Here is a 23108-nt window from a genome sequence, read left to right as displayed (position 1 = left end):
ACCTTTTGCTCAGACCCATTGGACCCCTCTTCTTCATGGAGGTTAAGCTTTGGCTTTCCATCTGCAGGAGAAGTCCTACTCATCTTTTTCATACTGACAGGCACACAGGGTTTAGGCTCTTCTATGACAAACTTGCTGGTTTCTTCTAGAGCTTTCTGATACGCTGCTAGTGATGGTGCTGCTTCATCAGCACGCCCAGATCCTTGTATTTTTGGTTTCAGAGTTTCCTTTGCACTCTGTTTCCCTGCATCATTTTGGGCTTCTGGAAAGTAAGATTTTGTCTTTGCTTCTGGAGTGACTTCTGCATGGCTTCCATTTGCTTCGAATTTTCCAGGTTCTCCTTTGAGATATGAGGTAATGGAATCTCTACACTGGTCCGGGCTGTGAACGATAAAAAGTGGAAATTTACAATGGTAATATATGAAGCCCTAAATTTTTAACAACCATGTTTTTAACTACTTTTGAAGACATACAGTCGAAGAGTATGAGAAATCTGGTCATTGGATTTCAAGCTGTGAGGGCCTGGCATGGGTGTGGCTGTCGGGTGAGGAGGGGCCACGTAGGCTCCAGGCATCCTCTGCACCCTAGCACCCACCTTGCTGGCTGTACTGTCATTGTTTGCTTTGTTTCATTTAATTGTACTTCTAGAGCTACTTGGATTCTGTATCTTAAAAAGTAATCCTGAGAGGTTCAGGGGCATACCCAGAGTTCCAGAGCTACCAATCAAAGAGGGGAGGATGCCTCAAAATGCTTTTAGATTGCCAGTGAAAAAACTGAAGACAAAGAACAAAATGAATTCCTGTGATGAGAACTCCGGTATGCTCAAGAACCCTGTGTTCCAGTCTTTGTATATGATTCCAGTTGTGACTTGAGCATCATGCCTCTCCAACTGGAACACCCTTACCTGGGTTCTTAGCTTTCTCCACTCCTGATGTCTGCTGATGCCCTCTGGCGATCAGGTGTTGGTGCTCACCTGTTGCTTCTACTACCTGTGAGGACTGATTTCCTTTCAGCTATTAAAAATCTTTCTGTCACTTTCTTTTAAAATGATTTCTAATTTTTGTTAGTTTCAATACAGACTTTATTTTGTAGCTTATGTGTTGTTTTTAGCATCTTTGCTTATTACCTGTATAATTCTGAAGGCGATAACTAGTGCAGTGTTTTACATGTATAATATATATTATGTATATATGTGTCTGTTCCTATAAATCAGATTCTGATTGTCTAAACATATTTATCAAGGAAATATTAATAGCATACCTTATTCTGTATGTTTAAGGACAAACAGCCCCAGCATACTGTGAAGATCCTTTACCATATCTAGCTCTATTTCCTGTTATGCAGCTATAAATTGTGACTATATTTGAACATAGACATCACCATCAGTACTATTTCTTGTCCCAATAGTCTCTTTGATAGGCTGAACATAAAATTCACTGATGCTAACATTCTGAATGGTACTGTTTTCCCTCTTTGAGAATTTTTATTAAGCAGGAAGCTTATCATACTAAATATGCGAATGAAATAATCTGTTTTTTTAATCCAACTTCAGTTTATCACCAGTTGCCACTGAAGTAAAATATATTTCAGTCTAATGTGTGCATAAATAAAAATAATGCCAACCAACTATTACTGAGAGACTATTTGCACCAGTCATTGGGTGCACATGCTACAGGCTTTCTTTTTCAATCTATAAACCTCTTTGAGGAAAGTAATAGTATTCTAATTTTTAAAGCTTAGAAATTAATCTAAATTCACAAAATGCAAATCTAATGGTGGTGGGATTTGAACCAATGTCTGAAGGATATTAGAATCTTACTTTTTTAGAGAAGGCCAATATAAACAAAACCGGACTCATGATTAGGGAATTATTTCAGTTATAAACAAATTCCTATCATGGCAGTATTATTTGGGGTAAAGAATTACATATGCAGTTTTACAAATTATGTAAAATATTCATGTATAAAGAAAGGAAGGATATATAAAATGTTAAGTATTTTTCTTAGTATGATAAGAAGACAGATGACTTTTTTTGCTTCTCTGCATTCGCTATGACAAGATATTTAGAAACATGTAAAAGAAATCCACCAAAATTTTACTGGTGGTTATTGCTAAATTGTGGCATTGTATTGATTTTTTAAATACATATTTTTCAATTTCCTATTTATGTTTCAAGTCAGGAAACAATAGAAATGTTTATATTTCTGAAAGACTTAGAATTCTACTTATTACATTATTTTAAATGGACATTAATTACTGGCTATGTGAAAATAATAATACAACAGGGAAAGTAGAAAAGAGTAGCCTTCTAAGTGAAGAAAATGTTTAAATCTTTGGCATGTATAAAACTTTTTGCATTTTACTTCAGCTTATCAGTAGTTTTAAGCTTAATGATATTTGAGCTTTATGTAACTTTCCCTCTCTGGATTAGCAGAATGAACCAACCTTTAAAGCAGGTATTGTCCCAAAAGTGGAATGGTAATTTAGAAAAAGAGTAATTGCTAGAAAGCATATATTTAAAGCAGACTGCGAACATGTAACCTGTGTTTCACTTTCTTTTTTTCTGACCCGGAGCCATCCTTACCTGTCATCCAGTCGATCTAGTAACCCACCAGTTATTCTTCGAGCTTGCGCAGGGGACTCTAGGTCTCCACTTGATGTCTCGTTCTGCCAACCTGTAATTGAAGACATTTCCAGTTCTGCTTGCTGAACACGTTTAAGAATAGCCTGTACTTTTTCTTCTGTCATCTCCTCAGACTCTACTCCTTCTTCAAGTTGAATGTCCTCAAATAGAAATTTGAGTTTTTCTTCCGTCATCTCCTCATCAGGACCAGATTTTCCTTTCTCTTGCTGCTCAGATCTTATTCCTACTTTTCTAGTCTGCTTCAGTGGCTCTGCTGGCTTAAAATCTTTTGGGACCCCAGCCATACTTCCGAGGTATTGAGGATACTCACTCAGATACATATTCTCCAACTGGTTCTCTACATCCACTGCTTCAGGTATTTCTGTTAAAGGCATTGAGTCTTCAAGTTTGCTGTCTTCTAAGGATGTGTCTTCTGCAGTTACAACTGGAGGTCCATCTGCTGGGTGCTTTATATTTCCCTGGGAAGGCACTATCCCATCACTCAGTCTACTGGGGGTTCTAAGGGGAGATTCTATGCTAGAGATATCACTAAAATAATCATCTTGCTGGAAAGGGGTGGGTGGTGTGTAGTGCAACCCTGTGGGAGTTTCCAGTTCCACTTGAAGGGAAGGATAACCTATGGAAGACAGTACATTCGGACTGACTGGAATGAATTAGAGTACATCAAACAAAAACACATGGAATGACTTAAATTATATTAGGTATGAAAATGTATGATGAATTACAGAATAATGTTGATACATTTATTGGTTTAGTTCAATTAAATGTAATACAATGAAATAAAAACTAGTGCAAACTACAATAAAATAGAATACTAATTAAGATAAATTGTTTCTATCCATTTTGGTCATTTTAATACAGTAAACTTAAATACACAGACTAATTTAAATCCAGTATAAAGTTAGTTGTCATTATATAAAATACACTTAACCCATGGCCAAATTTAGTATCTTTTTTACTTTTAGCATGCAAAATCCACATTGTGGTAGACTGAATACAGCAAGCCACAAGAAACCAATTTTTATAATTAATTACTTATACCTTATTTTAAGAACTGTACATAAGAGTGATGCTACCCAACTCTTAATCCTTACGTATTTCACATGAAATTTACAGCAAAGAAAAATGAATTTAGTCTTTGGAAAGTAACGACTATTAGATTTTAAAACAGTAGCTCTGGGGAAAAAAAATCTAAAAAGATGTTAGGAAAAGGATTTAAAAAGCAGATAAAGTAGAAGAGACTCCATATAGACTTTAAAGTATCATAATGTGACAGAGATGAAAGGGTCGTGGTATATGTGGAGGACTTGGTGATAGGGGTCCACTCAGAACCACAAATCAAATAAAGAGAAAAGAAACAGTAACACAACAGAGACAGAGGAATACCGCTCTCAACAGAGAGCAAAGAGCTCTCTGAATATTCGTGACAGTGCTATGAAACATGAAGGTTTCTTAACCACCCTACACGAAAGGGAAGAAGGGAGCAATTCCTGTGTTTTAAACTTCGCTGCGTGGACTAAGGGAGTGTTTTCCTCCTTCAGCAGAGAGAAGAGTCAACAATGGTCTGGTCATGGTGAGGAAAGGAAGTTTCACAAAAATTCAAAGAAGAGGAGAGACAAGAAAAAAAAGCAACCAGGCACATTTTCTGACTTGTTGGTCTACAAAACTGAAGCCTAATTTTTCCATCAGTCCAAGATAAATAGCAGCTTAGCTTTGGTTGTAAACTCAAATTGCTATAGGTAAGTGAACATTTTTCTGTTATGGTCACCCATAAACCAGAATGTTGTTGAAAAGTTGGCTAAGACTAGGTGGGGTTTATAATCTGCAGAAGTGAAATTTATTTCATATACACATTCCTAAATTTCCCTAAGAATTTTTTAAAATAAGGAATATTAAATATTAAGGTGTTAAAAAAAAACCCTTGTGAATTTATTTCATAATATTCTGATTTTAAAATGTTAAAATTAATTGAAGCATTCAGTTCCACTGACTACTTCCATTGCTTACTGATGATCTTATTAGAGCCGCCTGTCTTAAAAAAATTTCCCTATAAAGAGTATTAAAATATTCTGTAAACTATAACTTGGTAATAATTCAGAATTTGATATAACACTAACCTATCTTTATCTAGTGCAAGAGAGTCTGGTTACCAATATATGGTCTCATATATAGGACAAGGCCTTGAAGAGAGCTTTCTTCCAAGGTTCTGTGGTGTTGATAAGCCAGAAAAGAAACCACTGCTGACATTACTACCCATCATGTTGATGTTATGGGGATGACAAGGTACGCTTTCAATTTTCTGTTGACTTCAGTTTTAGTAAGCAGAAACTTTCTAAGAATTTGGGATCTTTTGTCATATGTGCAGAATTAGAAGTTATTGACTGTTGTTAGCTAACGATGCCATTTAAAAGTGGGAAAAAACAGTATTTTTCAAAACTTCAAATAGTAGAAAATTATCCCTCGCTCCTCTTCCTGCCTTCACCCCATCAATACTTTTACTCTAAGTTCAGTATAAAAATAAATTTCCACTTGTGAAGGAGGATTAGCGTCTTGAAAAACATAGTAAGATATTTGTTATACTTTTCTTAATACTTTGATGAAAAAGCCCTAATTTATATAATGAAAGAAAAATGACAATATTATTATATAAATAAAGCTAATGTAAAAGAGGAATTATTATGTTACTGGCAACATCTATGCTCATGGAATTAGAAATTATGCTACCTTTTATATATGATGGGTCAAGTAGGGTTTTTCCAATCAATAAATGGTAGCATATGAAGTTAAAATAATGCTAAGTGACTAAAACACTTTTGAGTGATACATTAGATTCTTTCAGAACATGCTTAATTAAATACTTGGTCCCCAAACAGTAATTAACCATTTTACTTAAAAATTTGTGTAAGAGCTCACAATTTGGTCTTTTATATGAATAAAAGAGTTCACTAGTTTTTTAGGTTAATACAACACTGACAAAAGAAATGTATTCTCTAGATATTGAATTTTGTTCCATTTGGTCATATAAAATAGTTGGAAGTATCAACTCTTATGTCTTTATACCTCATTTGTATTTTATATAACAGAGACATCAGGTTTACTCTATTAAGTGTTTGTTTGCAGACTCTGGTAGAGAAAATGCTGTGAAAATGAGAAATTAAGTCAAGTAAATCACAACTGAGTTGGTTTTAAGTGACTGCATTGCCCTAATGCACTTTCAGATTTTATCAAATGATTAAGTAAATATGAACACTAAATTCAATTACCATCAACAGGGTCATGGAAAACATTGTTCTCATCTGCAAAACTTCTGGTGCCTGAAATATTTCCATAATCAAATATTGGTCCTTCTAGCAGAGTCACTATATCTATCCGATTAATTTTTGTCAAGACCGAAGTTAAGGCATCAGCTGAAAAAGGAGAAAAAAAAAAAAGGCTGAAAACCCAATTAAATTATTTTTTCTAGGCATCACAATATCCACACAAAGGCATGGCTTTCTTGACCCTCCTGGTGTTTTAGCTCCTTATTCCAGCTCTGCAATACTCACTATCCAGAGGGCTCAGGGAAGCTACAAGGAAGACATGTTTGGGTCTTAAGAGTCACTTTTGAAGCTGTGTGTGATGACAGCAACATTTATTCCACTGTTAAGACGCAGAGCAGATGGGCCTCCAAGTAGCTGGACTCCTTTTAGTTATAAAGGGATCTAATAAAATTTTAAACACATTCCTCTCCTATTAGACTGTCAAAATAGGTCACCCTTACATTTGATGCTTAGCACTTTAATGACTTATTAAGGTCAGGCTGACACAGGCAAACCCAGAATAACTTATTCCACATTGTTGTGGGTTGGCACTTTTCATAGTACAGCACCACTCCCCTAACCCCCACCCCAAACTAAACCACACAAAACCCAACAATCGTAGAGACTTCTCTGTCATCACAGACCAGGCTGCATAAAATGACCGGATCCTATTCTCCTCTCTCTACCTCCTGCACATCCATCTCTGGTCAGAGCAGCCACCCCATGATTTAATGACTAAAATTATATTTTCATTTTTGATGGTCACAGAGAACTACAGACAAAATGCAAAAACTCTCCTACTACTTGCTTTCTAAAAGCTTCGTAAAGACAGAAGTTTACAATGTTCGCACTAAGTTAAACAAGTATAACTTCAAAAGACTTGCTATTACTTTATGATCACTCTCATTTTATTAACAGTGGGCTTATCTAAAATACTGGACATCCGCAGTTTTGAAAGTTAAAGTAATATAATTTCAGCATACTTGTAGCATTTTTTCCGTCTCTGGTAACCCATTTTTTTAATAACATGAAGCTTTGAGAAATTAAAGAATTTGGATTTTCCACACGTATTTGATTGATTTCATCCACTGAAAAATTCAGTTCCCTTGCCAGTTCTGTAGAAAAGAAAAAGAGTTACTAAGATTTCATATTATACTTTTATCACTTACGTTTCATCAAAGTAATGCTCAACTGCCACAAAAAAAAAAAAAGAAAGAAAAAAAAAAAAAGAAAAGGAATTTTATAGTAAAACCCAAGTACAGCCTTGGGCATTGTTCTTTATATACTTGATTTCACAGGAAAGTCGTCCTCCCACACAGGCTATGACTTAACTCTCCTGAGGTCACTCCTTATCTTATAGTCAGATTCCCTTTAGAGATTATAAAGATTCTTGATCTGTTCAAAGAGGATGCTGCCGGATTCTTGTAATTCAGACAAAATACTCTCTGTAATTTGAACAAACTTCATACAGGGTAGGGTAGGGACATACAATTCATAAGAATGCCACAAGAGACGCTGCTAGGATTTTCTCTAGGCAGTCTTAATGAAGTACATCTTTCACTCACATAATATTCTGCTCTCTAGGCCTTCAAGTTTCATGAACTCCACCAGGGAGGAGTGACTCCTAAATGATGACTCCAAGCCAGATCACTGTCTATGACTGCTGCCATTTGTGTAAAAAAATAAAAGGGGGATAAACTTTCTGTCCAAGGAAATGTATATACCCATACACTCCAAAGTTCTTCATTTCTTTGGGTTTTAAGAGACAATACTCTTTACTGCCGTCATGACCAAACTGGATCCTTTGTCTAAAGACTCAGTGAAAAGACAAAACTGTCACTAAGAATTTTAGTTTTATGACTTTATGTCTCGCTACTCTTAAGTCACATCATCTCCAAGTTTATTCTGACAGACTAAGGACTATTTGCTTAAAGAAGAAAATCTAATAGTTATGGGCAAGCAATACCACAAATATCAACATAAGCTCCATGTTATTTTCAGATACAGTGTTCAGTGTTAAAATATAAATATTATTAGCTTTATGTTAGAAAATACATATACATAGTGAATTACTATTAACTCTCATCAATCTACAAAGGATTACTCAGAATGCCTGTCTTTCTGAGCTTCACTAGGCTCCAGGTCACTGGCAGTGTGCCTGAGGGCAGGACTGGGTGGAAGGAGAGAGGAGGACTTAACATGTGCAGGAGAGAGGATGAGGGACAGGGGGGCAGGGTTCACAGAATTTGAAGGAAAAAAAAAATGTAGAAATGTAGGTGACCTCTTTTGCCATGATCTAGTTTCATATTCTCCCTTTTGATAGTGTAGATAATTGTTTCCCTGAGTAGAGAGTGTATGTCGCTGATAGTATGAAACATGACTTTAGATATGACAATCATTTATTCATTTAACTATTATGTTTTTGGCTCTGCATTAAAAAAAACACTCAACCTATAAAACATAAAATTCCTCTGATTGATGTGAAGTAGGATTTCTGGTGCCCAGTTAACTTTAAAACCACAAAGCAGTATTGTCCGGTTGACACAGAGCCTTATCTTCATCTTTAATGAAGTAAAATCAAGCCAGGTAATCCTTTTCTACACACGGATCATGAGAAGTTTCTTTCATTTCACAGAATGCAGCAATTATTTTTGTAAATTGAATAGATTGTTTAAATAGGGTACACATAAATCATTTTTTAATTCAAAATTTAAGCTTACTGCCATCCATTGTTTTCTTGTTTATGTAGTTATTGAAAATGATTCTTGTTTTCTATTGTCAAAGAGATATGACTTCCTTTTAAATAAATCTTTTGAGCATTAAAGTGTCCCCTTCAAAGTGCCAGGTGAATAAACGTACAGATGATATGTGTATATCCTAAAAATTGTGAAGATGACTCATGAGTGATTAAAATTTGTGAAACCTAGGCATGGACAAGTGAACTGTTGCCCAAGAGAGCTGGTCTAAGGGCATAAACCATGTATAAAAATTGTGGATTATTTAAAAAATTATAGGCCTTAGCTATGTTTTCTTTTATGCCACAGAATAAATTTGCAAATAGGTGAAAATTTATCCTATATTAACAGAAATGGCATTGTGAAGAAAGTGCTTAATTTAAGGTAAAATAAGACTTAAATTTTTATGCTTTATTATATATGCACAGAAAAAAAGCTTTGAAAAACACCATATACAAGGTATCAGCCATAATTAACTCTGGGTAGATAGAATTATGGGTGATAAAAAAAACTTTTAAAAATTCATTGCTTGTTTCTTTTCTTTTCTCTTTCTTTCTTTTTTTAAATAATGAACTGCTTGTGAAGAGGACAAATTAAGAAACTGTATTTGTTTCATTCAGGCATGTACACACTTACCTGTCCAACTAAGTCCCAGATGATCGGCTACTATTGCCATTCTGATATCTGTCCGTTCACATGGACTCTGTGGACCTACGATTTACAATTGCTTAATTAAAATAATCATCAAGAAAAATACGACACTGGAAAATTGCTTTTAGCAGTACTCAGATTTTACAGAGACACTAATGCTAACACTGTACACTCAAATGTGTCCTAATCACCTACATGAACACTTCTCTTTTCACATGGCTCACTTGATTTTCAACTGCATCAGGCCAAATGTCAGACTACATGGATGCTCAATGTAATGGAATTCAACATGCTGACAAGCTAGCTACTTCACAGAAGTTACACAATTGTTGTGTTGGTGAAAACACCACGATGGCATTTCAACATCTGTGCTTTTACTTTGACAGAATCATATCCATTAGCACATTTTAAAAAAAAAGTTGCTCATCTTGAAAGACACCAATATCTTCAGCATGCTTCCCTAGCTGTCTACAGTGTTGTTGGGTTAAAAGGAAGAGAGTGTATAGACAGCACATACAGATGACAATGACAGAATGAGAAACTACGGTTAAGTCACTCCACAGGCAATCACGACAGTTCATGCACTAGGGTCTACGAGTCGGAAAGTGTTTACAAACTATGTTCGTTCTCCAGGATGTGAGCAAAGAGTGCTCGAGAGACCTGACTGCCTTCATTCTCACCAGTCCTCCTACTGCTCCTTTTCTCACTGCCGGCCTTTTCACTCTTTGATTTTAAAGGTGCTGCCTCTGTTTTCTTATCTCTAGTAGACTTCGTGGTAACCGAAGGCCAGCCACCCCGGGAAGTCTCGGACAACGACGTGGTTCTGGAGGTACTGTCTTCCTCATCGGACAGCTCGGACTGCATCTTTTTGTCTTCTTCAGAGAGGCGGTCCACAAGCTTTAAGGTCTCACCACTAATTCCCTTAAAATATTCAATGGAATGTTTACATACTTCCTTAAGCTGACTTTTCCTAACTTTAACTGTGGTGGTGGTGGTGGTGGTAGTGGTGGTGGTGGTGGTGGTGGTGGTGGTGACACAGGTGGATCTTACCTTTACTGGCAACTTGGATGGAAGCTGTTTGGCCTTGCCCTTCTCTGGCTGCTCTTGCTTGTGTGTGGCACACGGCTTTCTAACTGAGCCTGTGGTATCCCTGTGTGTGTTTTTCACTGGAATTCTAGACTTCACATCTACACATGAAGTAGTAGTAACAGTTTTGGTTTTCTCAGATTGACTAACTTGCTTCATTTTACTCACATTAATGTTTGGCATATGATTTGGTGGGAGGATATCTTTAGGTGAAGTGGCCTTTATGGGAAGTTTGGATTTTTGCCTAATCCCTATCGATTCCTTTGTCTTTGGCTGCTCTCCGAGAACTTTCTGCTTATCTCTCACACAGTGTCCTTGCAGTACCCCTGTCTTTTTTCCTGAGGAGTTTTTCACTGGATTAGCTTTCTCTGTGGTACAAGTGGGTGCAGAATGTTCTGTCAGAACTATGTTACTTGTGATGTTATCTGTCTGTATGGTGGAAGCATCCAAATTGTTGTTGTTATTAAAGTTATCTTTTTGAAAATCATGTTTTTCTTGGGGCCTAACGCCCATGTGGCTATTGGCTGTATTTGAGATCACTGTTATAGTTTCATTCTCTAATCCCTGACCACTGGTCATCACAGCTTCTATCTTATCTGTCACTTCTCCGGGGCCTTCTTTCTTCATGGTCATGGTGGATGCAGAAATTCCCATTTTTATAGGCGTGCGCAACTTGGGATCAACTTTAGAGGTGTTAGTGGCTGCCGCTGCCTTCTCCTGGGAGCCGCTACCGGATGTGCCTTCCTGACACTCTCCGCTGGTCGGGCTGCTGGGGTTAGGTTCGACTGTAGGTGCCTCTACGTTTCTCTCTAGATTGGTTTCTACAGTGGTGTCCCCTGACTGTGGCTGTGGTGTGGCAGTGACCATACTTTTATCCCCTTCCCCCGGGTCCCCTGACTTCCCTTCAGAAGTATGCTCACCAATCTGGAAAAATTGGAGCCTCTCTTCAACAAAATCCCTCTTGCTCATGTCAATTGCACCACTGCGAGTCATCTCAAACATTTTTCCTTCATGAAATGGGAAGGGGTTAGGCTCACTAGTTGGGGTACTTTCGTCAGTTGGCGTTCTGGCGGGCGTTGTATCAGGGGTTGTTGCTGGAGAGCGGTCTTCCACAGCCAGACCAAATGGCTTAGTTTCATCTTCCCGCGCTTTACTGTCATAAACTTCATCATCCCCTCGGTTACTGGACCAAGGGTCAAAATCTAGGCCTTTGGTAGCTACTGTTTTAAAAGGAGTGGCAAATTCTTCATCTACTTTGTAACTGAAGTAGGTATCGGGAAACACGGATCTGTCAGGGTGTCTGCCTTCTAGTGTAAAAAACTGAGCCCCTGACTTCTGATCAGTCTTATCAGGAGTCTTCTCAGATGAAGGACTTTTAGGTGGTGGCTTATCTTCATCCAGTCCCACCCTTCCCTCCTCCTCTTCGATAACTTCAAGTTTGCTTTGGCTAAAGGAGCGATCAGCTGGCTTCAGAATGCCCTCCATGCTCCAGACATCTTTCTTAATCTCCATGGCTTGGCTTGGGAGTTTAGAATCACTCTCTGTCAAGCCGTCATCTTCATCCTGCAGGTCATAGCCATCCAGGGAGTCGATCTCTGTGGCATCTGTGTCGTGAGAAAACTCTGCCGTGGTAGCAATGGAACACTCTGTGATGGACTGGTCGTTGTTCCCATTCTGGGCAGTTTCATTCTGAGGCGAATCAAGGCCAAGGCCAAATTCGTGATCTTTTCCGGATCCATTCATTTCCAGTTCTTTCTGGGTGGAGGCCTTTTCAGCAGAGCCTTTGGATTGTGTCATTTCTTTTTGTTCATCGTCTACTTCCTTTAACTTGAAGGTGTATTTTTTAACTGGGACTGGTTGATAAATAGATTCGTCATCACTGGAATCACTGATGTCTGCCCCAGGAGGAACTGGTGAGGGTGGCTGCACCCTGATGACTGGCTCAGCCAGCTGGTACTTGTCGTGCTCGTCCTGCAGATTGACCTCAATCATGTCAACCTCTCTCTCAGGGAGGTAGGGGTGTTTCTTATCTGACTCCATCTGGTCTGCATCCAGTGGTGGAGGAGGGGGAAACTCAATATAGGCAACTCTGTTGTTTTTGGGTCTTTGGCTAGAGTCTTTGCTCACGTTGTCAGGCACTTCGTGCTCGACTGCTGCTGTTTCCTCCACTGTAGCCTGCTTCACGGAGGCTGACTTGGCCTGCTCCTCTTCCTCAGATTCCTCAGAAACCTCGGGAATTGGGCTGGGTTTGCCTGGTATGTAAGCTATGAGCGAGTCTGGTGTCTTAGACGTAAATTCGTAACTCACTTCCTCTGAACTGGGTGTTTCTGGGGTCAGGGGGCTTTTCCCAGAGCTGTCTAGAAAGGAAACTTGCTCTAGAGTGTCATCTTCGGGACTCCCTTGGGGAGAAGGAGGTTGCTTCTGCTGTCTAGTTGTATAAAAGGTCCCCCTGGTCTCTTGTACTGTCTTACATTCCTGACTTACGATTTTTTTTACACTTCCTTGTTGTATCTCCTTTTCATACTGCTTCCCCACCTGCACGAAACTGACATACACAGGTAACGTTTTTATCTCTTTCCCTCCCTCTGTCTGGGCTAGTGGTGCCACTCTTTCCAACCCATCAATGGGACTGTGGTCGAATACATCACTAGGGGGAGATTCCTTTCCTGGACTAAACTCTAAAGAATCAGGAGACTTGGTCGGGGAGGTTTCGGTTTCCTGGAGAGGCGGGCATAAGCCTACATAACTCTGTTTGGAAACTTTGCTGATTTCTGAATAGGTAACTTTTTCATCTTCTATAGAATTAAAGTGCTGTGTCTCAAGTGTCTCTTTACTCAGACTTGACTGGGATAACTTTTGGGATAGTTCATGTTTTGGAAATGTCGACTGTTCGCAGAAACCATCGGGAATGTGAGAAGACGGCATCCTCCTCTCGTCCACGACTCTGACCGGGATGTGCGACACGGCTGAGCTGTCACTTCTCCTGGAAGGCTGGTCAAGAGAGCCACCTGGGCGTTCCCCTTCCTTAACAACATACTCTCTATATAAGACTTTTTTGGAGGGAGATTTTACAGTCATTTCCTTAATTTCTGAGAGAGAGCCATTAGTTAACAATTTGTGTTCTCTCTCAGTCACAGACAAAAATTCATTCCTTTGATCAACCATTTTACTCTCAGGGTGACCAGAGTGATTCTCTCTTACATCATGAACAAGTACATGTGAAAGTTTTTCTTTCTGCAACTTATTGTTAGTGGCTCCAGAACTTTCCCACGTTCTAAAGACCTTTTTGTCCCATGGTCCCTTAGTTGCTAAATCTGAGGTTACATGACAGGCCAAGTCTTTAGCCTGTTGTTCAGAAAAATAGTCAGGCACAGCTTTACTTAACATTTCAGTTCTCTGTTTTGTCACGTCATCAGAGCTGGAATCATTTACAACAGTTTCACTGCTCTGGGCATGCTCATCTTTTGCCTTTAATACCATAAAATCTTTTTGCACAGATACACTTTCATCCGAAATGAGATCCACGGCCTTCTGCTGTTTTTCTCTGGCAAACGCTTGGTAGACAGGTAGCTTGCTCTCCTGGATTTTTTTAACCGGGATTCTGGATTGGCCATCTGGCTTTTTGTCTTCTTGAGAAACGTCCTTACTTTTGGCCTGTGTGCCTTGTTCAAATTTTAGTCGAATGGAACTGAGTTTCGATTGTTTGAGCTGAAACCCAGACTGGGGCCCTTCGGGGTCTTTGCTCTGTGAAACGCTTCCTTTGGCTTCCTCCGTGGACTTGCTGTCCTCAGTCTGTTGGGCAACAACCTTCTCTGGGCTGCTGGGCGGGCTGGCTGCGTCCCTCTCATCAGCTTTAGGGAAGCCTTGTCCATCCTGGCCCCACTGCCTCGCCTTAACCCACTCATCACTGGATGCCAGCCGTTCTGCCAGGAGCACTTTCTCAGGGCTGCTACTGGTGGAGCTTTGAGATGAGTATTCTTTGCCATTTCTAGGGCGTGGCTTTTTCTCGGGGGACTGCAGTTCATCATTGAGCTTTTCGGTTTTGTCACGAAAAAACTGTGACACTTGAGTCAGTTTTTCTTCAGCTTCCTTCACAGTCCTGTCCACCCTATCTTCGTATATCAACTTCTCTCTACCTCTGTCTAATCTGTCCTCAGTAAAGCGCATCCACATGGCATGTTTTGGACTACTAACATCGCCAGAGTAGTGCAACACTGTCACTTTATCAAAATGCTCATCTTTAGACACTTTACCTACACCATTTTCAGACACATCTTTATAGATTTTGGAGAGAATTTCTTTTGGGGGGGCAGTGACTACTTTTTCTCTGGACCGCTTATCAGACGCCTGTAACTCTGAGCTAGGGGGTCCTGCATGGTCTGTAACCGATTCCTCAGTATCAGAATGAGACACATCTAGCTTTTCTGACAGAAGCATTTTCTCAGCAAACCTGTAAGACTCCCCTCTTAGTTCTGACAACTCATCGTCATGGTATTCTATTGAGTGTTGACTCAAAAGCTTCAATGTTTTATAAGAGTCATCAGATATGAGTTGAGCAGAACTAGGGCGGCTGTCTTCTTCTTGGGACACAGGAGTGTTCACTCTGGAAGACTCCAGATAAGAAGGCAGTGACTCTTCAGCAGTGAGTTCTTCTTCTTCTTGCTGACCCTGTTCCTCTGAACAAGGAAAAGCATCGTGTTTTTCTGGCAGAAAATCTTTTAGGTTAATATCTCCCCGGGATAAGTCTTTCTGATATACATACATTTCCTTTTCTGGATGCTTTTTGGTTTCTCTAATAATGACTTCAGTGGGTTCAGCTTGGTTACCTTTTTCGATGTGGACTTCTATTATACGCTCCAGTTTGGGTTTCATTTGGTTGTCCTCTGCATGCTGGGCTGAGGTTTCAGCAGCAGACTTGTGAACCTCTGGAGACACTGCCGACTTATGTTCAAACAGACCTGCCAGCTCTTTGGAAGGATCCCGCCCGGACTGAAAGGCCTTCATGATGTCGTGGACTGACATGGTTTCTTCAAGTCTTTCAGAGGCACCTTCGCTCCCTGGCGGAGAATGATAAACCATCCTGGTGGTGGTGGTGATGTGAGTCTCCTCTTTAACGCGCACGCCTTTGCCGAGAACTCGGTTGTGGTCGTCTTCTTCGCCATTTGCTTTCATTTGAAATGCTTTAACTTTCTCTTTAATACTAGAAGTGGTGGGCTTTGGTTCCAATTCCATAAAAGTAGGTGAAGGCTTGGGTGACACGGGCTCCTCTGGCTGGGGCTGGGGAGCATCCCCAGCTGAGGGCTCATAGCTCCTGATAACGTGAACCACTTCAGTTCTCGTTTCTGTAATGACTGGAGGGATGGGGACTTCATGAAAAAGTGGTTTAGGACCAGTGCTTTCAGCGCTTTGTGGGGCTGAAGGTGTTTTTTCACTTCTTGTTTCAAAGCCACTGTCGGACAAGGGACTTTTATCTTGATCGTGTTGAGAGAAGTCATCTGGAGACTCTAAAATTGTATCTGTTCCAAAAAAGGAATCGGCCATTTTACATAACTCTTTCTCGGAGGTGGATGGCCTCATGGAGGCTGGAGGCATTTTGAGTTTGTGTTCCTGCAGAGCAATTGCTGGCTTTAAAATTCTTTTCTGTCTCTCTTCACCATCCTTCTTTGCATCCTCAAACTTGTACTTTAAGTTTGTCAGTGAACTGCTCCCGATATCATTTGTCAAGTAATCAATCACTTTGGTCAAGTTATAATCCTTTTCGGAGGCGGCCTTGGCTTTTACTTGTACTCTCTCTGGCAGAGAGGGAGAATGACTCACAGAAGCTTGTCTTGCTTCTCTTATTTCTTCTGAACTAAATTCTATCCAGTCATCTTCGGGAGACTGTCCTGTGTCACTCTTTGGTGATTTGGGTGGTCCTTTGTTATCTACACAGACATCTTTTTTGAGGATTTCACTAACTTTCACTAAGTCTTCCTTTACTTTCTCGACAATTTTGAAAGGTTCTTCATCGTCCATTCTCCCCTCTTTGGGGAGTTCGGGTTGGAATGGCTTCTCCTCAGGCACATCTGTTTGGAGTATTGCAGTCATCCGCATTAGGTCCTCTTTCATTTCAGCCACGTCTTTTAGTATCTCCTGACTGGAAGATAGAGAAGATGGTGTAGACAACTTAAGGGCAGACGGTGCAAGGAACAAAGATGACTTAACTGGAGATGAAGTTCGATTGAAATGGGGCTGTGGATGTGTCTCCGTAGTCAATGTTTTAATGGGTGACAGCAAGGCTGCTGCTGATTTCGTAAGTGAATTAGAGTCTGGAAGTTTCTTTAGTGCTGGTTCTGGCGAAACATTGACTACAGAGTATACTGGCACTGTTATTATCGATGAAGTTACAGATGAGGTAGTTGCAGATATTGACGACCCAAGGGATGTATAGAGTGCACTTGCAGAAGGAGTCCTTAGAGACTGAAAAGCTGATGGTGCTGAAGAAACATAGGACCTGAGTGGGGAAAATGGCATTGCTGTCGTGGCAGGGAACACTTTCTCAACTGTGTCAGTGGTTGCATGAACCACAGAGCTCACAGAGTTTGTAGCTGTGGAAATTTTTTCCTGTAGCGTGGCAGTGGCTTTGCATCCATTAATTAAGGTTGAAGATGATGGATATTTCAGAGGGGAAACAGATCCGTTGACTAATGCTACCTCTGCGTGTCCAGGCATCTGTTTCACGGGTGATGAGAGAGAAGAGGCCATTGTAACTTTAGCTGATGAGATAACCTCAGCTGTTGATTTAGCTGGAGACACCACTGACTTTAAAGGTGAAGATATTAGCGGTGCTGCGGATGTAATAATTGACTTAAATGGCAAACTTGAGGAATACATATTAATGTTTGATTTGGGGGAGGCAGGGGGCGTCATAGTAATTGACGACCTCTCCAAAAGAGATCCTGCTGTAGTCACTGGAGAGGTTCGAGAGGAAAACGTGGAACTGGATGCCAGCCCTTTTAAAGGCGAGGCCTCCGTGACTGTGGGAGCTCTAACCAGGGTACCAGAGGAAACTTGGATATTGTATGGAGATTGTGACACCACTGTTTTTATTGGCGAAGAAATTGTCCGAAAGGATCTAATTGGAGATGCCACGTCACTAATGGATTTAACTGAAGATGTGGTTGATGCGCCTAACGTGGATTTGATTGGAGAAGGAGTCGAAACAGACCATATTGATTTTAATGGAGATGCTGATGGCGTATTAGAGGAAGAACTTGATAAGGAAGTGAAGCCTGACTTGGCCGGCCCGGGCACTGTGATCGGAGCTGTTGTCCAGGACTGGTATGGTCTTGTAGAAAAGAACGGCTTGTATGAGTAAGTAGTGGGGAGGGATCTTGTTGCTCCTGCACTCCGTTCAACTGTTTCTTAAATTTTAAAATGAAATCAAACACAAAAATCAACAAAAATGGTTGAGAAACAGAGAGACCAGAGAAAAATATTGGTCAGTAAACTTTGAAATATTACAGAAGCAAGTACAATTGTTTGCATGATTTAGAATGGAAGAGGCAAAAGGAACAATTATAAAAAGAGGAAAAAAAATTTCTACAGACATAACTAATCCAAAGTTAAAGATAAAACGAAATAAAACACAGAGCAATATGAAATGAAAGACAGAAAAAGCACGTTGCAACCAAATAGGCCAACAATGAAAAATAAAGAACATGAGGAAACAATTAATGATGAGAAAAATAACCACAATGGAAAACCGTTCCCTTACTTCCTATTGACTTTCTTATGTGCTGGTTTTGAAATATCAGTAGCCGTTCTGTTTTGCCTGTATAGGCACACGTTTGTTTTGTGCAACCATGTAACACTCATTTTAGTAATTTCTAACGTTCCCTCTCCTTGGACCTTTTGGTGATACAGATTGCACCTACTTAGAACTATATCATTGTGTATAGCTATACATTCAATGTCTAAGACTCTTTTTTAGAAAACCACTCAAGCCTAGTTCATGCAGATCCAAAATAACTTTTAACTGACAGGCAACTGATGTGCAAACTGTGAAGCCACTGGATTTTAAATTTGTTATCTTCCATGCACAATTCGGTTATGCTTCACACCCATAAAAAGCCAATAAGAGCAAGAAATTTTCTGAGTCAGAATTTTAAAAGAAAAAAACAAAAGGAATGTTTGCATTTATCTTTTCCATGCAGTATATTCCTTTTGATGAGGAAGAAAGAAAATGTATGAAATGATTTTAGAATGCATGTGTACACACACACAAAGCGGGGGGAAACCAGAAATATGGTTCATGGTTACCATAAGCAAGCAAAGCAACTGAAACATTTTCTCATGCGTGATATCATGGCAAACAAGCCAAAGAAGTAATACAGTTTTTATGCCATATTATGCACAATGTGTAAACTTTAAAAATACTTTCACAACAGCATTTAGAAAGAAGAGTACACTTTTTCCATGAGACGTGAAGTCTTGGTACCTTTTGAGATTTTAGAAAAATATTTAACATTGCTTATTAAAAATCCTTTGGCAACTAAATATATCCACATCTGGTGGTGTCTTCATTGCGGATAAAAGCATATAGTTTATCTTAGATACTTTTTTCATAATCCATTATGCTTTTAATTCTCAAAAGGTATCATGGGGAAAATTTTGAAAGCAGTCATATTTTTAACACCCCATATTTAAATATCTACAGTGGGATACAGTATATATCTGTATGTATATTTAATCAATGGCAAAGGTACCAATTCTCGTGCCTTCCCAGAATGTTCATGGGACTCATGGATACCCCCAAACACTGGAGCAGCCATGAGGCAGACCTACCACCAGGAAAGATGGATTTAATACCGGCATTCTTTTGGCAGTGGGACAAGAAACATACAAACGAGGTAAGCACACTGGCTGGGGGAGAGCAAACACACACTCAGTCCTCTCTGCTTCTACAATTCTAAGAAACAAACCGAGCTGGTCATTCGGAATGCCTGCGAAGGGCTAATGTTCTACGTCAGAGTTGAGTACGGTCTCGCTCCCAGAAAGCACTGGTTCAGAATAATAGAAATGCGAAGAGGAAATGAGACTCTGCTTCATCTTTATGCTCCTCTTCATGCTGTGCTCGTGCCATTGCTACACTCCAGTCCTTGCATTAGCAGCTACTCCCACAAGGGTGAAGATTTTCATTCCTAGCGTACATTTAAATTCAAACATTCAGAACATACCCTTTTCTAGGCTTACATATTATTCTAAAGAAAAGTGGAAGAACTAAGGAAAAACTCACCCATTCATTACCCTCCCCTACCCCCAGCCATAATTCTCAGTGTTATATTGCTTAATTCTTTTGGAAACACCACGTTGCAAGTGGAAGGTTTGGGGATTCCTTCAATTCAGGGATTTGGGCTCAGCTCAATGTCTCAAGAGAACTTAACTTTTATAACCAGCAGAAATTGGCAAAGCATCTTTCCTTTACCACTGAAATCTGGCTCCGTCAAGGAAAGAAGTCTTCTGAACCACATCTATGGTTTTATGCTTCGCACGAAGCAGCCAATTTACTGATTAGTTACATATTTTGTGATACCCTTTATAACAAAGGGGATTCTGGATGTCAGGCACTGAATTACACCAGAATCTTTCTTCTGGGGGCGTGGGGGTTTTGGAAAGGACACGGTAATGCGGGAAAAGTTGCATTCTTTTGGCGTTCTAACACCAATTCTGCAGCTACATTTCTTTAGTTTTTCTTTTAGTCCCTTCTTAGTTCTCTCTATCCTTTTGTTCATCTCACTATGCACCCTCTCATAAAACAGAAAAGTACCCTCTTCCTTCTATCAAAAGTCAAGGAAGATAAGCTACATACACCTTAACTGAAGGGAACCAAAAAGTAGCAGTATTTTCAGAACTGGGAAAAATTCAGTTGACTTAGCACACACCTGACCTTACAACTCCTATGTCCCCTAAACAAATACCTTAGGGACCAAAATCAGATAGGCGCTCTCCTGCCCTGAGGCACCCCTGACCTCAAGCAGCCGATCCATGGAGCCTGTCTGAAGCTTGCGAATGTTGCCTGGGAGTCCCAGCCAGCTACCCCATGAGAGCCTTCGCTCTAGGGTAAATTAGTATTCTAAGGAAAACTTCTACCTGGGAGAGTCAGTTGTACTGAAAAACCATCTTGTTACACGCACAAATGTACCTTCCCTGCTTTGTAGCAAAATGGGAGTTAATTTTAGCCTGTGGCTTTGGAAACATTTAGACATCTATACTAGAGGAAAAAACAAATTTGGAAGAACATTCATGAGTGTGGTAGAGTTTCATTTCTCTTATGTCCCCCATTTTGTGTCTGACTATAAGTTTCCCTACTAGATAGTCAGGGAGCTAGACTCCAGGAGATTATGCTAAGCCCACCTGCGTTAAGGAGTGGAGTAGTTTCCTCTTGCACATTTAATATGTGATGTTGGCTCAAGGAAACAGGAATTCAAGAAAGATGTGGAAAACCAAAGCTGTGGTTCTTACTGGTAAATGTCCAATCCTCCCTGAACTCAAGTAACTGTGAGTAATGGGAAACAGCTAGAAATGATTCCCTAATTTAAAACTAAGTTTTGTATAAATCCTCCTCTGATGGCGAAAGTGGCACCCACTCTGCATCAGTCAGACACAGTGCTGCTCCACTCTCTTAGTTCCTGTTGGTGGACAGGATTATCTTGAGGGCTGTAGTGACCACCAGAGGTGATGACCATAAGGGTAAGGAAAGGAGAGGGAGGAGGGAGGGGGAGACACAGAGAATGAACGAATATGACTGAATGAGTCTATGCCTTGATAACTTGCAAGCCAGTTAACAATGAACCAAAACAATCATCGAGAGAAGAAAAGGTAACGAGTCTAGTGAAGACTAGCCTTAGAGTTGATGTTTAATAAAGAGCAGAGGGAGGGAGGAAATAAGAAATCAGTAAACAAGTGCTACCTCAAGAAGGCACGAAAACACAATTCTTACAACTGGGAAAAGGAGGAATCAGGGCTAAGAGATAATGACCTACCTATATTAAGAAAAATGAGATGCTGACCAGAGTTACTTTATCATCCTTTATACCATTCCACATGTATGAAAGTAAAGATTTTCTATTTTGAGCACAGATTTAAAGCAACAATGGTACATTATCTCCTAGCATAGTTAACAATCAAAGTGAAATCAAGGTTTTCAGAGACAGTAAGTGTTTGGAATTTTAAAAATAGCTAATGGCTTAAAAAAAAACTTCTGAAGCTACGACCTAGGGGTGTTTGTACCTCATATTTTCACCTATCTACACTATATCACTTAGATTTTGTGATAAAGTTTTCCTGCAGGCAGTTTTCTTCTGCCGTGGGTTTTCAAATGACCCCCAAATTCAGTTTGTATAGAAAAAATGTCTCTTCTTATAAAAATCCACATAGATCAGTAAGTGTGTTAGGAAACTCACTCATTCCAGGCTCCGTCAAGTAGCTGTAGCGCTTACGTAAAGCTAACGATGCAAAGCTCTGTCGTCGGTCCGCTTTCTCGCCCTGGAAAAGAAAAAAAAAGACTACGTCCAGCTTCCTTGTGACAGTTTCATCATTCTGAAACATTTTTGTAGGCTGGCATGTGCACATCTCGTTTATGCTTTTTTCCCTTCTTATGGATTTTCCTCAGGGAAATGTTAATTTCCCCTTGTCATCCTACAACCCCACCCTGATGTCTTAACCAAATAACCACCATTTAGCAAAATGTAGGAGCACCAACACAGCAGACTACAGGGAACTACAAAGAAAAGACAAGCATTACAGAGACTTCTGATGCTGAGCGGTAAGTTTTCCCAAATTCATTCGTATTGAAAGCACATATATCACAATGTACACTCACTCTTGGTGAGTACATTCAAGGAAAAAAGGCACACAAAGTTTACTATTCCGATAACTGCTGTTGTTTCTGTATGTTAACAGGCATAAAATGTAGATGAGGAGATTAAAAACAGGTTAATGGTTTTATTAGAAGTAATGTTAGTCTTACAGCTGCCAAATTCTATTTATTATTGCTGAGGTGTGAGTTTTAAAAATCTAGTGATCATATAACTTGTAGAAATATTAGGAGATAACTTATAATGAAAAATTCATTTGAAACTTAATTGAACAATTATACCCTTAAAAATGGCCGAGATAAACTTCTTTAAATATAGAATACCAACTATTTATCAATAGCCATTGAGCACCTATTTTATATTGCATAAAACATAAGGTGATTTGCACAATAATATTTCATATATTACCCATGATCTTTGATTTAAAAGTTAGAACGGTAGACATGAACAGATGTGTATTTATCCATGCCAATCTATCACATTTAAAAATGATGAAAGAACTTGAGTTCCTCTTTTTAACATTAGCTGGATTATAATTTTATTGAATGTACTGAAATACTCTTCTGTGTATGTGGAAGAAGAGTGAACTATTAAGAAAAAATTTATATATCTCACTTAAGCTAAGAGCTGCACAAATACAATACGTTTCCCACACTTCAGCCCTCTGCAACTTCTTTTATACAGACGCCATTTCAAGTCTATCTCTGGATAGAGTAAAAGCAGAAGTGTTCATATTACCTCATCATCTTGATCTGACTCTGTCTCCTTTTGGTTCCAAGATGCATTGCAGAGACAAGGAATATTATAATGGACAGCAGGGAAAAGAATATCAGGA

At 39.5% G+C, this 23108-nt stretch overlaps 1 protein-coding gene across 22 annotated transcripts in view; it reads right to left on the bottom strand.

The window, feature by feature from the left end:
• ANK3 (ankyrin 3) overlaps positions 1-23108 on the bottom strand; it is a 594595-nt gene that overhangs the window by 26440 nt on the left and 545047 nt on the right. For 13 of the 22 annotated variants that reach the window (XM_064488140.1, XM_064488143.1, XM_064488142.1 and 10 more), the window contains 8 exons: positions 23012-23038; positions 21860-21941; positions 10010-17818; positions 9315-9389; positions 6927-7058; positions 5908-6051; positions 2585-2675; positions 3-381 (listed from right to left, as the gene is read on the bottom strand). In XM_064488140.1, the coding sequence (XP_064344210.1) occupies positions 3-381; positions 2585-2675; positions 5908-6051; positions 6927-7058; positions 9315-9389; positions 10010-17818; positions 21860-21941; positions 23012-23038 (8739 nt within the window). Of the gene's footprint in view, positions 1-2; positions 382-2584; positions 3261-5907; positions 6052-6926; positions 7059-9314; positions 9390-10009; positions 17819-21859; positions 21942-23011; positions 23039-23108 lie in introns of all 22 variants that reach the window. The other 9 variants (XM_031461284.2, XM_064488152.1, XM_031461285.2 and 6 more) reach the window with 5 other exon arrangements.

The sequence above is a fragment of the Camelus dromedarius genome, chromosome 8 (genome assembly GCF_036321535.1).
Source record: "Camelus dromedarius isolate mCamDro1 chromosome 8, mCamDro1.pat, whole genome shotgun sequence".
Classification (NCBI taxonomy): Eukaryota; Metazoa; Chordata; class Mammalia; order Artiodactyla; family Camelidae; genus Camelus; species Camelus dromedarius.
This window is presented reverse-complemented; position numbering and strand designations above follow the sequence as displayed.